Here is a 16,565-nt window from a genome sequence, read left to right as displayed (position 1 = left end):
GTAAGAAGGTTTTGAGATCAAAAGTCCTACAAGGATTGAGTATTTTAAATAAAAATCATGATAATCGGAAATAAAAAGTTTAATTATTTACTTATAAATTAACTTACATAATTATCGATGTACCTAGATAGGTACCCATTACTCCGAACTGAAAATACCTATTAACTAACTAACAATTTAACAAAGTAGTTAGATGTAGTAGTAATTCCTAGATGCCGAAACTGAAAATAAAAATAATTGACGCAAAATAAATAATTCTAATCACTTCACACAGTAAGGTATATTTTTGAAAATAACGGGCATGGTTTGAATTTATCAGTCTATTTCCTATACATTACATTGACTGTGTGTTAACTCGTCAACATTATATTTTTGATCCACCTAATGTATTGTGCTGCGTCTGTGAACACTATGTATTCGTTGAGGTTACATGTGTTGTCTCCGTTTTCTGGTCGGAGTGACAGAGACACGACGCCGCGAAGCCGCCATCTTCCATTGTCTAATATGTACAACCCGCCGCCGGAGTCCCCTAGACAAGGCCCTGCTCCATTCCTGTCACCTGCAGTGATGACGAGCAATAATTCAATAAAAACGTTGATTTTCATCAGGTTATACTTCCTAAGTAGGTATAGTTTATAATATAGTTGCACTGTGGTTTTGTGGATAAGAGTCCAGACTTTTTGCCTTTTCGCTCCCGTGATTCTGGAAGCCTAAAATGTGGGTATCTCTCTCATTCTAACTCTCTTCACACTCGGCTTTTCTTTCGCAATTGAGCGTAAGAGTCCAGTATCTGATTTCCTTTTTACCCTTTCTGCCAGGGCTAGAGGGCTAGCTGAAGGCATAGTCAGACATAATAAAATATGGCTATCATTCACATTAAATTCAAATCGAAACGATATAGTCAGGTACTTTTAGCGTACTCAAGCAAGCTCTTCAGCTTTAAATTAATAATATAACATAATGTACCTACGCAAATTGGTACAAATGTCTTGGTATGCCGCTTCCGCCTGGTCCTGGTAGAAGGGGCGGACTGAAGTGCTGGATTGATGCCGAAGACAGTGCGTAGTGGAAGAGGACACTTTATGATGACGGAAGGAACCTAACACACTCAGACTCAGAGAGGGGGAAGTAATAATTACCCGCGCAGAGGGTGTTAGCGGAGGTGAGCTTGTGGAAGTCTGGCCTGCTGGCGCGGCACGTGGCGGTGCTCACCACCGGCACGCGCACCATGCGCGGCTCGCCGTGTCCGGCCGGACCCAACTCGTGCGTGCCCCAGCCCGCCACCTGGATATATTAGATAAGTAGTACATTGAATTAAAAACAAAGAGAAGGCAAATTCATTATTTTGTTCAACTTGATATGAATATTATTGACGCCTGAAATGCAAGATGTCTTACATCCTAACTCAGGCACCGTTATTATCCAATTTTGATACTTTTTAATGCTTATTTTAAAATGTTACCATGTAAGTTATTGCAATAATGATTTTTTATTATTTATTCTTATTCTTATTAATATATGAATAAATTTATGTTTTTGAATTAGACAAATATATCTGATTTGCTAATTGAAACACAGCCAACTAGCGAATACGAGTACATAGGTAGTTTTTATCTTAGTTTTTGAATCGCGCAAAGTTTGTGGTTTCCTTTCTCACAGGATTTAAGTACGTAATCGTACTACGTACCTACTACGTATATTACGGGCGAATAGTCATTAACTTTGTATAATGTAAGTCTATACACAATACAAAAATGTCGGAGCTTAAAATGTAGTAAGGTCGTTAGATATTATGGTGTAGTTAAATAGTATGGGGTGGGTAGTTACTTATATAATACCTAACATGTCAAACTGATACTTACAACTCCTGAAGCTCCCACGATCCTACTAAGATCAGTATTGCCGCTCCACAAACATGCTGGTCTGATATTTATGTTGAACTGCACCGTCTTCTCAAATGTAAATACGAGGATATCATCTGTAAAAAGGATTGATTCGTTTGGAGAAGCTATGAAATATCATCCGTTTATGTTTAATCTCAAAATGTTATGTTTAAAGAAAATCCGGCGAAGTGACCTGTTTTTTCTTAATAATTTAATCTTTTGATTCCAATCAATCAAACATCCACCATGTTATAGTTATGTACCTTCTAATAAGTATGTTCTATTCAAATTTGGTACCAAAATCGTTTTACGAAATAGTAACCAAATGCAGAGTCAGTATTAGACAGTGGATTAATGGAGAGAGGTTATGAATATTAACCTCTTTTTTGGAATTTTTTTAGCACAAATAGGTACTCTTAACGTTTGCTTGGGCACCCAAGGTGACTTAGAACATTTAACATGATGTACTTAAGCTTATGATGATAATTATATATTTGATATCATTTAGTTGTATATTATTTTACTAGACTAATTGAAATTAATAAAAATAATTAAATTACTGATATAATTTATCACGAAATTTTGTTTAGGAAAAAATAAGCGTACTTGCAAGAGTGGACGCGTTATAGGACTCGTGTATGTGGGCCGACTCCAGGGTCCTCGTGACGGTGATGTCGTCACCCCAGTCCTCCAGGTTGTACACGCCCACTTTGACTACGATGTCTCTGATGTGAGTGTGCGTATTCTTCTGTCGCATGCAGTGGGCAGCTGGAAGATGTGAAGAAATTTAAATAAAACCCTTATTAGTATAGCTGATAGCTGGTAGGCGGAAAACGAATTTTTTTTAGGATATCCCAACTTTCACATCGATCTTCAGATCTCAGAATCCTTTAATAGTTAAATGTAAACGTCGAAATTTAAATTAAGCATATAGATAGTAGGTAGACATAATTTCATACTTTGTGTATGAAATTAAAGACCTTACAGAGTAAGAAGATTACCCGTAACAACATGTCGATCAGAAATCAGGGTTCCAGAGCAGATGAAAGTCAAGCTGCCATCCTTCCTCTTGTACAAGGCGACGAGCCACGGCCAGTCACCGCGGGAGTAGCTCTGACCGTTGAAGATGAGAGGCAACCGCTCGTTGCCACCAGCAACGACTCCGCACTCCTCTTGGGTTGATACTGGATTTGTTGGCAGTCGGGGTGGCGTGGAGGGGCTAGAAGTAGTTATAATTTATTATCATTTAATTTTCAATAAGTACTTACCTACTTTTGGATTTTTGAGCGCTTTTTGTGTTAGTAAGAAATCAATATAGTAGGTGTCCACGGTACCCGTTGAGTAAGTAGTGTAAGTAGTTATACCTTGATGTCGTCAGATGATTTCTAGTTTCTACTGTCGACACGAATATTTTCTGAAGACAAATTTAAGCTTTGAAACACTTACAAAGTAGGTGGTGGAGTTGGCGGTCTGTGGCCTGGTTGCCTGCATAATCTCAGGGAAGTACACGTTGAAATCGGTCTGAGGTGGTGTAGGTCTAGTGGGCCGCGGCGCGGGTTGCTTTTGGGGAGTTTCGAACTGTGGACGTTGAGGGTTAAATGGCTGTTGAGGCTGATTGAACGGCCTTTGAGGCTGGTTGAAAGAATCTTGAGGCTGATTGAAAGAAACTTGGTCATTGAACGGTTCTGGCGGACGAGCTGGTGCTTCGAATTGTGGCCGCGTGTTGTTTACAACGAAGTTTGGATAGTATTCTGAAACAAGTATTAGGAATAATTAGAATATTTCCTCCTTCCGGTTCCATACTCTAAACTCTAAATAAGAAATATATACATATATGCATATATATATATATATATATATATATATATATATATCAGGAATTCTGTAGAAATGGTACCAAATTAAAAAAATAGGTAGCTAGCTTAACTATTAGAATTTTATCGCGATCCAGTTTAATATTTTCATTCGATTTACCTAAAGTCAATCGATTTAATTTGAAGCTTGAGATATGTTGAACTAATGACTTCACAGCGAGAGGTGATTATAAAATATTTTTCTTTATTTGAGATCTCCGTTTGACATCCGTGATCAATCGATATCTCACAATGGACCAGTAGATACTTACCTAATTAGTGGGTATCACGACTTGTGGTGTAAACAGAACACCGGACAGAAGAATATATTTTTTACAAAATACGCATTGAAAGGATTTGACCTTTCGACCTAAGCGTATTTATTCATTATGTCAATAGTACTTAGATACTTACGTTTAAATAACATGATTGGATGAGTGTACACTGAACTATAGCGGCCCATCTCGGTAAAAACATAATAAATTATAATACCTACACTAAAACGTTCCTCCGGAATCACAATATCTATTGGTGAAAACCTGTGTTGTGTGTGCATGAAAATATGGTGTAATTTATCATGAACAGATTAAAAGATTCGGCAGAGGATACGGATTTAAGGATTATACTCATTACTTAGATAAAAACTTGCGATTGTTTTTATTTAGTTATTAAAGTTACTTCTTTTTTGCAACAACCGGAACCTTAGATCTGATATATAAACAAGTCTTCTAAAAAAGTTCGCGTCGAGGTTATCTATTACGAATTGTTCAAACTTTAGTCATTTGGGATTTTGCAAACCGCAAGAGGTCAAGGAACGCATAAAAAATATTATAACGCCTTAATAATTAAAGTAATAAGCTACTTTGTGCCATACTTTGTGTTTATGAATAAACAAAAAGGTGTATTTACATAAACACGAACTTTCTTGTTAGTAAATCATAAACTACGTCAAATCAGTTATTCAGAAATTAGGCCTTCACAGGCACTTTTTCACGTCATATTCTAAATTAAATGATGTTTACCAAAGCTACAAATTACTAGCATTTCGGAACGACCACTGCTGAGAAGAAATGAAGAGGGCTTACCATTTTTTAAATATAAATTTATGTATATTTTTTTATCAATAATATATATTTAATATATATAGTATATATTAAACCAAACAAAAAAACTTTTAATAAAAGACCTATGACAGTGATTGACACTGAATGCTGGCATCAATTACCTATATATGAACCCATTACTTGCTAAACCACATTTATTCATCCAAGGGGATATCGGTGGACAATTTCAACCAAATAAAATACAATTAAGTAGGTGTACTTAAGTAGTAGCGTGTGTTTTGGTTAAAAATAGTAAGCTTTAATAGTTTCGGAACAAATTGGCTGTGATATTCGGACAAAGGACTTATATGTATTCTGTGACAAAGGTCATGATTCATCTATATGATGGTTCGTAGAGCGGCCGCGCTGTCATTAGGTACCTACGAATCCTACGATCAGTCAATTTTCTTGGAAGGAATAATTTCCAAAATCAATCATTCATAAAATTGAAATTACCACAGTACAGATTAATCAATGTAAAGTCAGACAGAAAAGCAAATTCTTAAATTCGTTAAATTTTGCAAAATTGTAACGATAGCGCAGCCGAAACGTTCTGAGAAACACCCTATAAGGGTTATATTATTGCCATTCGGCTACGGAGCCCTTAAAGATATACCTATTCCCAAACTGAAAGTCACTGTTGCTCCACGTAGGTACTTACCCTGTCTATCATCAATGTCAAAGGTGAAGATCTGTGTGTTCTCGCCACCTGGCCCCACGAACTCATAAAGGGGGTTGGGCTTGGGGCTATCCTGCGGGAACTGGTCGAAGATCCCGTTGACTGACCCTGGGCTTTGCCGCAGGAACAGCATGCTCTGCAGGCTGATCGTGCTGACGTATTGGTTGGGGGCGGGCACGTCTGTAATATTGCAAGCAAAGTAATTTTTGTCTGTTTGTGTGTTCGTTCGCGCACCACGCAAAAACTACTGAATGGAATTTAATGCGATTTTCACGACTGTATAGCGGATAGCCTAACTTAAAATCTAGTATTGATTTCATCACCTTTAGAACCTGATGTTATGAGCAGACGCACGAAATAAATATTTCTATTACGATTAATGGAGGCGCCCACCTATTTATAATTAAACTACCTTTTACCCACAACTTCGTATGTGAGAAAAAATCCGTTTCCCGTGGAAATTGTAGGAAATCCCTTCTTAGTGCTCCCCTACACTCCCCAGGGAACCTACATGCCAATTTCAGCTTCTTACACCCAGTAGTTTCGGCTGCACGTTGTCTGTCAGTCAGTCAGTCACTAAGTAACGGAAATGTATTATATATATAATGTTTGTAGGTAACCTACCAAACATACTGCCAAAATTCGAAGTCATTATAAAAATACAACAAAATTTTTCATTTCGAGTATGTTTACTTTCAAAAGCAAAGAGTAAGTAACCGGACAATATTTTTACAAAACTGGTCCCCGAAAAGTATGTACTTACACTTACGGACACAAAAAGGGCATTAAAAACACAGAAAGAAAATAAGTGAAATATCTTAATAATAACCATACCAAGGCGATCCAGATTCCACTAACCAGCCTCCAATTGCTTGTTGTAAATATCAAACTCCAATCGGAGAAGGACACGCAGATACTATTAATAACTATATACACTACTAGCTGCGCCCCGGGGCTTTGCTCTCGTGAGAATTTCTGGATAAAAACCCTATGTGTTAATCCAGGTTATATACCCGTGTACCAAATTTCATAACAATCAGAATTTTGATAACAAACGAACATCACAAACTTTCGCATTTATAATATTAGTAGGTTTATGATCACACCAAGCGGCTTAGCTTATGAATCATCTAAATGCCTAATCATAGGTACTAATGAGCCGCAAATCTAAAACCACATATCTGTGGTAAAAAATACCGCATTTACGGGTAATTGATTGCCGATGATCTAACAAATTATCACCTTGAAGTTTTGTATCATATTTACGTAGTAATTTACGTAGGTGAAGCCGTGGACAAAATACGAAAGTCAGTGCACTTTTGTCTAATTCTAGCTTTTTGTTCACTCTACGGCTTCACCTACCTACGTAAATTTCCCACGGGAACAGTTAAGAAGAGTACCCTATGTCGTTTTCCACCTTTCTAACTACATGCCCGCAAAATTTAAAATAGATTAAATAAATGGAGCGTGAAGAGGTAACAAACAAACAATCAAACTTACTTTCGCATTTATGTATCAGTTGGATTAAAATTTTTATACATAGGATACATCTCGTATAGAAAAATAATTATGGGACTAATAAAAGCCAGAACTATTCCTTACTAATCCTAACTAATATTATAAATGCGAAAGTAAGAAATGTTTGTTTGTTACCTCTTCACGCTCTTTCTTCAACCAATCTTCTGAAAATTTTGCATACATGTAGTTTGAAGTACAAAGAAAGACATAGGATACCTTTCTTCCCGGAAAAAAAGTTCCCGTGGAAAAAGCTAGTTATTTATAAAAAAGTCCAACCTGCAGGTCCATAGCACAGCAAGTTGTCATTGACGACCAGCGAGGTGAGTTTGGGCAGGGGAGACGTCACGGGGAAGTGCACCTTGTACGTCAGCGGAGCTCCCCGGTTGAACTGGAGGAGGATCTGGCTGCCTCCCAGTGGCTCCAGGCGTCCCACGTAGTTCTGGAAAATATTAAATATTTTACAGTACAGGATTTATTTAATCAACACAAACTAGTAATATAGGTACTAATCTTTATTACATACTAGCAGCCCGTCCCGGCTTCGCTCGGCTAAAAACATAATAAATTATACCCCTAAATCTTCCTTAGGAATCACTCTATCTATTGGTGAAAACCGCATGAAAATCAGTGCAATAGATTTTCAGTTTATCGCGAACAGCCAGGCAGATGCGGAAGAGGACTTTGTTTATAATCCTCATTATAATTCTTCTGTCGCATCTGTCTGTTCAGATAAACACAAACACTACCTTTTGGATTTTTGTACGGTTTTGGCCAATACATTCCTGGGGAAAACTTAGGTGTATAATTTATTATGTTTTATCCGAGCGAAGCTGGGCCGGGCTGCTAGTACATATTATAAAACAATTAATAATTGCGTGAATTAGTGATAACCAGAAGAATCTAGTTGTATCCGAAAACGTTTAAATAACTGTAATTTAAGTTAAACAGTTAAGGAAAACGACATAAAACTTGAACAAAGAAATTAACTGCCCGGGGAAAGCCCGTCCCTGAGAGTAACGGCCCTGGTACCGAAGATAAACTGCGCACGCGCAAGTTCACTACTAAATGTGAATTTCTTATGCGCCGGTAACTTGTCAGACTTACCTTTACAATGCTTGTAAAGGTTGATCGAAGAAATTTTAATTATTTATTTAATTTTTGTCTTAAAAATAGAAGAAAAAGGATGTACCTAGTTCTATAATCCGAAACAAGACTAGAGTCTTGTTTCGGTCGGGTCCAACTCAGTTCCCAAATAACGAAAAAAATCGAGCTCTGTGAGTTTGTGTCACCAATTAGTTTACTTCGCAACCGTAAAAGAAAGGAAGCTGTAAATCACAATATAGATAAGCTAATTTTAGAGTATATGTAATTTATGTGCTTTTGTGTATTTCTTTAATTATGAAAGATTTGTAAATGAAAATATTTAAAAAGAAATTTCTATCCAACAATGGAAACCGAACCAACAGTTCCAATAATATAATAAATAATAATAAATTATACGACTGAACCTTCCTAAGGAATCACACTATTTATGGGTGAAAACCGTACAAAAATCCGTCCGTTAGTTTTTGAGTTTATCGCGCTTCAGACAGACGCGACATGGAGACTCACTCCTTTTTATAATATTTTAGGTAATTTAACCTAATCAAGAACACAACAGTTATCAAGTCTATAGGATAGGTATGTCATCATTGAACTAAATATGACATTAAACATGTAGGTATTATACGAGGGCTGCTATTTATGTATCCGGAATAACAAAATTAAACAAACATATATTATTACATATGGTTTTATTGTTTCTCGAAGTATTCTCCGCGATGATCTATGCACTTCTGCATACGATGAAACCAATTTTCAAAGCACTTTTTCCATTCTGATTGAGGTATGTCCAAAACGTGTGTTTTGAACGCATCAACGGCCTCTTCGCGGCTCGAAAAACGTTGACCACGTAATTTATTTTTAATGTTTGGAAATAAATAAAAATCATTGGGTGCCAGGTCGGGGCTGTACGGCGGATGACCCGTCAATTCAATCTTTTGACCCTCCAAAAAATTATTTGTTTCAGCCGACTTGTGGCAGCTAGCATTGTCGTGATGAAGTATGATTCTGCGTTGTGGGTTGTTCTTTCGTATTTTTTCAAAGACTTCTGGCAAACAAATGGTGGTGTACCATTCAGAATTAACCGTCCTACTATTCTCTAGTGGCACTGTAGCTACATGTCCGTTGATACCAAAAAAACAAGCGACCATTTGCTTTAAAGTGCTTCTCGCACGAACAACTTTTGTTGGATTCGGTTCATCTTGAAAGACCCACACAGTTGACTGCTGTTTAGTTTCAGGGTCATAAGCATAGATCCAGGTTTCGTCACCTGTGTAGATATTATAAACAGCTTTTGACGTGCCACGGTTGTATTTTTTTATCATTTTCTTACACCAGTCGACACGAGCCTGTTTTTGATCTACGCTCAAGTTGTGCGGAATCCAACGCGAACAAATTTTTTTAACAATTAAATGTTCGTGTAATATCGCGTGTATACTCGTCATACTAATGCCCAGAGACGCCTCTATCTCGCGGTATGTAACATGACGATCTTGCATTACTAATTGTCGCACAGCATCAATATTTTGTTGTACCACTACCGATTTAGGACGACCCTCCTTAATTTCATCCGTGAGCATAGACCGTCCACGTTGAAATTCCTTAAACCAATAATACACAGTGGTTTTCGATGGTGCTTCATTTCCAAAAGTTAAAATCAGTTGTTCGATGCACTGTTTTTGAGTTAATCCACGCCGAAAATCATAATAAATCATCGCGCGAAAATGTTCACGAGTTAAATCCATGGCAATGAAGACAAGCTATTTTCAAAATTGGCGCCAATTGAAAAAAACAAATGACAGGGACATGAAAAATATTTATTCTCTAGCCGAAGAGTTCTATTTTCAAATGTTGTAATTACTTTTTAAATATTCTAGAATTATTGGCCAGTTCCGGATACATAAATAGCAGCCCTCGTACCTAGTTATTGTTTATTTTTATGTTTTATTAAAATTGGCGCGAAACCGGTCACCTCCTCTAGCACACATTGTTGTGTTATCATTTCTCTAAATCAAATGTCCTCAGAATTTATGTTAGGTATGTGAAAAATTGATAATGGTTAAAGTCCAAAAGTCCAAAGTACAGAGTTAGCTATAGTTCTAAGTATTTTTTCGGAAACCTGCCTAAAACTGGTAAACCTGTGGGTACAACATACCAATTTCAAATATATAAATTCCATAGGAGTTTGAAGAAAATCCACAGAAAAAAAAATAGGTACTTATATTGTACAATTATAAGTAGGTATTAAAAAAAATATATTCCAGAATAAACTATTGATTCAAATGGCGCACTTTATACTTAAATAGTTATGGAGTGTGCTGGTGACCGTACTTATCTATAACATATATGAGAATGTGTTAGTGAAAAACTCGTTTCGCACGCCGTGATATATTATATAAGTACTTATATAATACGGGAACAAAGACCTGACGTTGGCGCATTGAAAAAATAACAACCCAATGGAGCAATAGTAAATTAACGAAAGGTCCTGGATTCGATTCCGAGAACGGGAAAATATTTGTTCTGATTATCACAGGAGGGTGTGTACATCAAACATCAATCTACCCAATTCATTGCATACTCGCGGACATAATCATGATATAGCCAGGGCTAAATGTGGGCAGCGTTTCCCTCTTATTTTTGCGTCGCCCAGTAAATTGCGTAGGAACAAATGTCTGGCAGGAGAGACCAATAAAAGCTTACATATTTTATAGATTTGGTGTTGTTTTGACTGACCTTCGAATTAACATTAGATCATCGTCACCAAACATACATTTAGCGATTAGCGCAAAATATTTACTACAACACATTGATAAAAAATACCTGACCAAAAGATAAAATAATTATCTGTAAAAAGGTACACTCTATTCTCGAATCTCAATTGCATACGCTGCACTAAGTATCTATCTAAGCAGAGCGGTGATAAAAATGTTTCCATTGATTTTTTCTAACAGAAAGAGATACTTGTACGTGGTACCATAGTATATAATGAACTAGCTTTTTTCTGCGGATTCACCCGCGTGTATTTTCACGGTTTAACCGTGAAAGCGGAACAGACAGACATTATAATTTATAGTAAAAGTAAAAATAATATAGATCAGGCCAAATAGCAGTTATGTTGTACCTAAGTATGCAAGTGCGGAAAACGGTTTTTATGGAATGCAAAATGTAAATAATACATTGTTAATGCGTTTATTGCTAACTTCAATTAGCGGACAGTGTCAATAACTATATATCGCATAACGTTATACCTATATCGTTTAAGATTTGTCGACAGTGATGTAATGCGTTTACGATCGTATCGTTTATGTGGACTGCAATTTTAGAAGTGCCGACAATAAGAATTGAATGGATGATATCCATACTAATGTTATAAATGCGAAAATCTGTCAGCCTGTTCCGATTTCACGGCTAAACCGCTTGAACGATTTTGGTGAAATTTGGTATGCAAACCCATTCAAACATAAGCTACTTTTAAAAAAAAAAAATAATTTGTTTATTTGAAAATCATTTTTGTTTCAAATTCACACAGGCAAAGCCGCGGCCAAAAACTAGTGCATTATAAAGTTGTAATGAATATTTTGGATTCACACATTAGGATTGGGCACATCAGTCGGCAATAGGCGAGTATAATAGTCGAGTTTAAATGTGTGAAATAATAACTAAAAATGAATCGAATAAAATTACGTAGGTAACATGTGTTAGGAATGATAAATAAAACTTTTGATTTCGTAAAGGTTTGCTGCACGTTTTATTTCTACACTATCCATCCCGTAAGAACTGTATTTTTTCTGGACGCATCCCATAAATTCCCGTATTTCCCGTCCATGTTGTCGTAGTCACTGCTAGGGGTCGCCCGTAGATGACTGACTATTCATCGATTTTTACGCATCGCTACGATTCGTAGTCATATCTCACAGCACACGAGACAATAATTGAGACTTACGAGAGAGAAAAGTACTTACTTTTATAACTATTTTTAAAATTCCGGCAAATACTAATTATGATTGAAGCGCTAATAAAAATTCTAGGTCTGTGTGCTAATAGACAAATAATAAATATTGAGTCAAATGATATTGATTCATTATATGTTAGGTCAATAACATAGTTATGAGAAACCGAGTGTTAAATAAATATATACGATTACATGGTTACATTCATTTATTTATTTAATAGCATACAAAACAGATTACAATCATGATTATATCATACATGAAAATCTAGATTAAGGATCTGATCTAAATCATAATCCAAAAATATGTATGCCTAGGTGCATTAAGAAAAGATAAAATTAATTGACTTACACTAGAAGAACATATGACATGAACAAGTTATTCAAAACAAAAATAAAATACTTAGTGTGTGAGGTAATTTAGAATTTTAAAGAAAAAAATATATACAAAATAAAATTAATATTAAGATCGTTCGTTACAGAAGTATTGCGCTGTGAGATGTACTAATATTTGCCGCCTGAATTTATATAGTGAAAAGTGATATATCAATAGGATCTCTGTTGGACACAAGGACTTCATTGAACTGACGGCACATTTTAACTATGGGATTGAAGTATGAAGTGTTGTTTGTATATACCTGCAAGGTAAATGTATTGTAATTTCGATTACGATCCTAAAATGTATGTTAAAGTTAAGCAAAGAAAGAAGATCGGGAGAATCAAGAAGATGGTGAATGATTTTGTATAGTAACACAAGACTGGCAAAATCTCGACGCATTGAAAATAAATAAAGTAATTCAGTAAATAAAGCCTTAAGTAGCATTGCTCCGGGGCTTTATTTTTACTGTTTTATGTAGGTAATTACATTTACGATAAGGAAAAATATAAACGACATTTTTTATCTCGTGAAAGTTTAATAAAATATGGGTTTTGGTAAACTTTGTGCATTTTATGCACCGAATGAGTTTATATTTTCCCGTTTATCCCACTCTCTCTTCACCATTATTCACTGTTCAGCTGACAGCTGTAAATGGTGTTAAATATAATTATCATAGCCTAGGGTATTATTTAATCTGTGGCCTAGGTAAGGCAGCAGGACCAGGGGAAATCATTATGAATTTTAAAATAATATTAATCTATCTGGTATGCTTATCGCTGGTTCCATTTTTACAGTAGTTTATTAGAAGTTAGTTAAGTATTTTTATTTTAAAATGTTATTCAATTTAAATGTAAATAGGGAAATTCTGTATCCATTGATATATTAATAAAATTATTTTTTAATAAGTTTGCCGTATCTATCGATCCACATTTTTTTTTTATTTTTATAATTTTTGTCGTTAATTCCCCTTATTAATAAAAACGTTATTCTATGATTAGCCTCGGAATAGTGATTCTTTGTATTGTCTCGTTCTTTCATTGTAAAATACTGAAAAGTAATTTAATGTTTATTAATAAAGTAGTTAATGATAATCAAAATGTTTGGAGCCCAAAGAAAACAAAATCGAATTCAATATTATTATTTTTTCAACATAGGGTTATACATTTTTATTCATACCTAAATCACATGACGTCAACGACAAACGTTACCTCAGCCTTTTCTTCAAAGAAACCGTAAACCGACTTTAAATGTTTTAACTGGCTTAAAGTAGTCGTGGGAATTCTTTTGCCCAGCAGTGGAACATGTAGCTACTAAAAAAACTGTTCGTAAAATTGTGTCGGAAATGTTTTGCCCAATCCATGTCAGAAATATAGTTGTGAAAACAGCGAGCGATCACGTAAAAAGCGCATACTCTGGGAAAACCCGACAGGCCGTCTAATCGTAAGTGATTACTTGACCGCCTTTTACGTTCAGCGAAAGTCAGACCTTAAGCTGTGCGAGTAGAGCTTAGGAGTAGAGCTATGTACAGTCAACAGCACATATAGTTACCCTGCATGAACCTCTATGGCGCGGTAATAAAATTGGCCCAATTTGCGTGAAGAAGTAACAAACATACTCACAAACTTTCGCCTTTTTAAAAGGAATGTCCAATTAGGTAGTAGAAGTTTAATGGTCGCATCACATATTTTTGAATAGTTTATTCATTTGGGAAAACGTGACCTATTCTTAAGCAATTAACTTTTATCGCCCGATCGATTTGAACGCGGTAAGCCGCCTATCTGGTGATGGAGTAGGGGCGTAACCATATACCAAATGCACCAGCCGTATCAATGATATGGGGCCCCCGGTCCGGGTTGAGGCTCCGACCTGACTCAGAAAGACTTTTTCGAAAAACATTATTTATCGTAATTTCGTTTACTAACACTGTGTATGGGTGTTAAAAAACTGTTTTATTTAATTGAAAATATAGTCTTCAGCTGTTAATGATTTCATAAAAAAAATGTGGAGAAAAGTAAAAAAAAGTAAATATTTTGTTTTATATATTTTTATTAAGTACTTTTTGTTTTCTTATTGTTATAATGATTCAAATGTGTTTGTTGCTTTAGTGAAAATGTTTGTACGAGTAACTTGGAGAGCACTTCTTTCTCATCTCACATGTCCCGGTTTTCGGAGCTTTGAAATTGTAAAGCTTAGAGTTCACGTAAATAATAATAAAACAAATTCATTAAATTTTGAAGATTTTCCTGCGATTTTACCGGCCGCCTGCCTGATGTCAACGGTCCTTCAAAATGCTATTGTTACCTGTCAGCCGTTGGGGCTATGTGTTCCATAGTCTCCTTGTACGATATCCACGAAAGGATATACCTGTGTTCTAGTAGTGTAGTAACGTAGTTCCATACGTTTATTTATTTGAAGGGCACCCAATAACTTTTAATACAGGGCCTATATAGGTACAAGCACGCTACGCTACTGTTGCGGAGATGGTAACAGAGCTTGTACCTAGAGGGATACCTGCAAAACTCGTCAATCACCACTTTTTACGATTATCTTCTGACGATATATTAAGTAGTGAAAACCACATTTTTAATCATAATTCTGGCATAAACCTGCTTTTGTTTTTGCCGTCTGTTCTCTTAAACTATGATGATTTTATTCTATAAGTGATATTTAATATTTTATTTATGACTATTTCGTAATTAAGATTATACTAATGCTTATCTCATAATTTTAATTAGACTTACGAATGAGCTGCAGTGTATATGATAATGATAGGAACCGCCGCCCGGACCCGACCGTCTATAGCAGGTATATTAGTACATTTTTTTTTCGGGATGCAAGCGACCCTATGTCCTTCTCTGTACTCTAAATAAATGGTATGCAAAATTGAAATAAAGCGTGAAGAGGTAACAAATAAACAAAATTATGATTAGGACAGAGTTACTATCTATTGTCCTGCGGACTTGTTTTGATATGAGCCATACAGTATTTTTTAATACAGAATGTTTTTTTTATAATACCGTACAATTTGAGTGACAAAGGTGTCAGTTCCTGGAAGTATAAGGAAAATACAACACTGTATCTGTAAAAAGTAAACACAAATATGTAAACAAAACATACCTTTTCTGTCTGGTACATACGTGTTACAATTTGTATGTATGTCCTTATTCAATCTTATATTGTGGCCATTAAGATACATATATATCTCAACTAGCTGCACTTCGGGGCTTCGCTCCAGTAGGAATTTACCCGGGTTGAAAAATAGGCCACATTTTTTCACATGTCTACCCCCAGAGACCAGAAATGGGGGATGAAAGTTTGTATGAAAACGTACCCGATACATTTTGCCGCAGGTGTAGCCGTAGGAAACGGGGAACGACTAAATAATTTATTATATTTGTAAGAAAGAGGATAGGGTTAAGAAGTTCATAAATTATAATAAGTTTTAACTTTATGAATTTAGTTTTAATTTATTTATTGTAGTGCATACAAAAAAAATGTTGTTTATGACTTACAGAAGACAATCGGGCCGCCACAGTAAAATTCACCCTCGTCGTAATCGAAGACACTGGAGCATTGGATTTAATCCTTATCACACCAATCACAATACCACCATCATTCTGATAATCAAAAACACCAGGGCACGGCGACTGGCCAGTCACAAAACTCACGAGTACGAGAAAAAAACAATTAAAATTAAGTTCCATCGTTTCAAATTTCGAATTACGGTTGCCGCCTCATTTTGAATGAGCTCGTGCGTCCTCACTAACGGTCGACGAAGAACTGACTGGACATTACCATTCGAACTGGTAAATTTTGTTTGCGTAGTACTTGCGGTTTGTCCACAATTCTACATGTTTATATCCACCACATTAAAAAAAGTTGCTCTGATGTCCTGCTTGCCCGTGACCTACCGTATGAGATGAATCAGTTGTGATCCTAACACGCTACATTCTGAAATCTGGGTTTGAGGTTCCTATTAGGTTCTTGGTTTGATTCAAAGCGTATAATGTATGTTAATTTTAATTTGTTTTTGTCTATTTTTCTGTATCAGATATTTTTTTAGGTTGTCTGAACTTTGATTCCTTAGACCAGTGGCT

At 35.8% G+C, this 16,565-nt stretch overlaps 1 protein-coding gene across 1 annotated transcript; it reads right to left on the bottom strand.

Moving 5' to 3' along the window:
• Positions 1 to 61: 61 nt before the first annotated feature.
• LOC128679468 (serine protease gd-like) lies at positions 62 to 16,272 on the bottom strand. Its single transcript, XM_064436662.1, is given in 10 exon segments — positions 62 to 559; positions 1,140 to 1,284; positions 1,863 to 1,978; positions 2,490 to 2,651; positions 2,885 to 3,102; positions 3,330 to 3,481; positions 3,483 to 3,634; positions 5,501 to 5,698; positions 7,313 to 7,475; positions 15,981 to 16,272. Coding segments are annotated over 10 exon segments (1,707 nt in total). The 5' UTR covers positions 16,173 to 16,272; the 3' UTR covers positions 62 to 350.
• Between the last annotated feature and the right edge of the window lie 293 nt (positions 16,273 to 16,565).

The sequence above is a fragment of the Plodia interpunctella genome, chromosome 21 (genome assembly GCF_027563975.2).
Source record: "Plodia interpunctella isolate USDA-ARS_2022_Savannah chromosome 21, ilPloInte3.2, whole genome shotgun sequence".
Taxonomy (NCBI): Eukaryota; Metazoa; Arthropoda; class Insecta; order Lepidoptera; family Pyralidae; genus Plodia; species Plodia interpunctella.
Note: the sequence above shows the minus strand (reverse complement) of the source record. Positions and strands in the feature narration are given on the sequence as shown.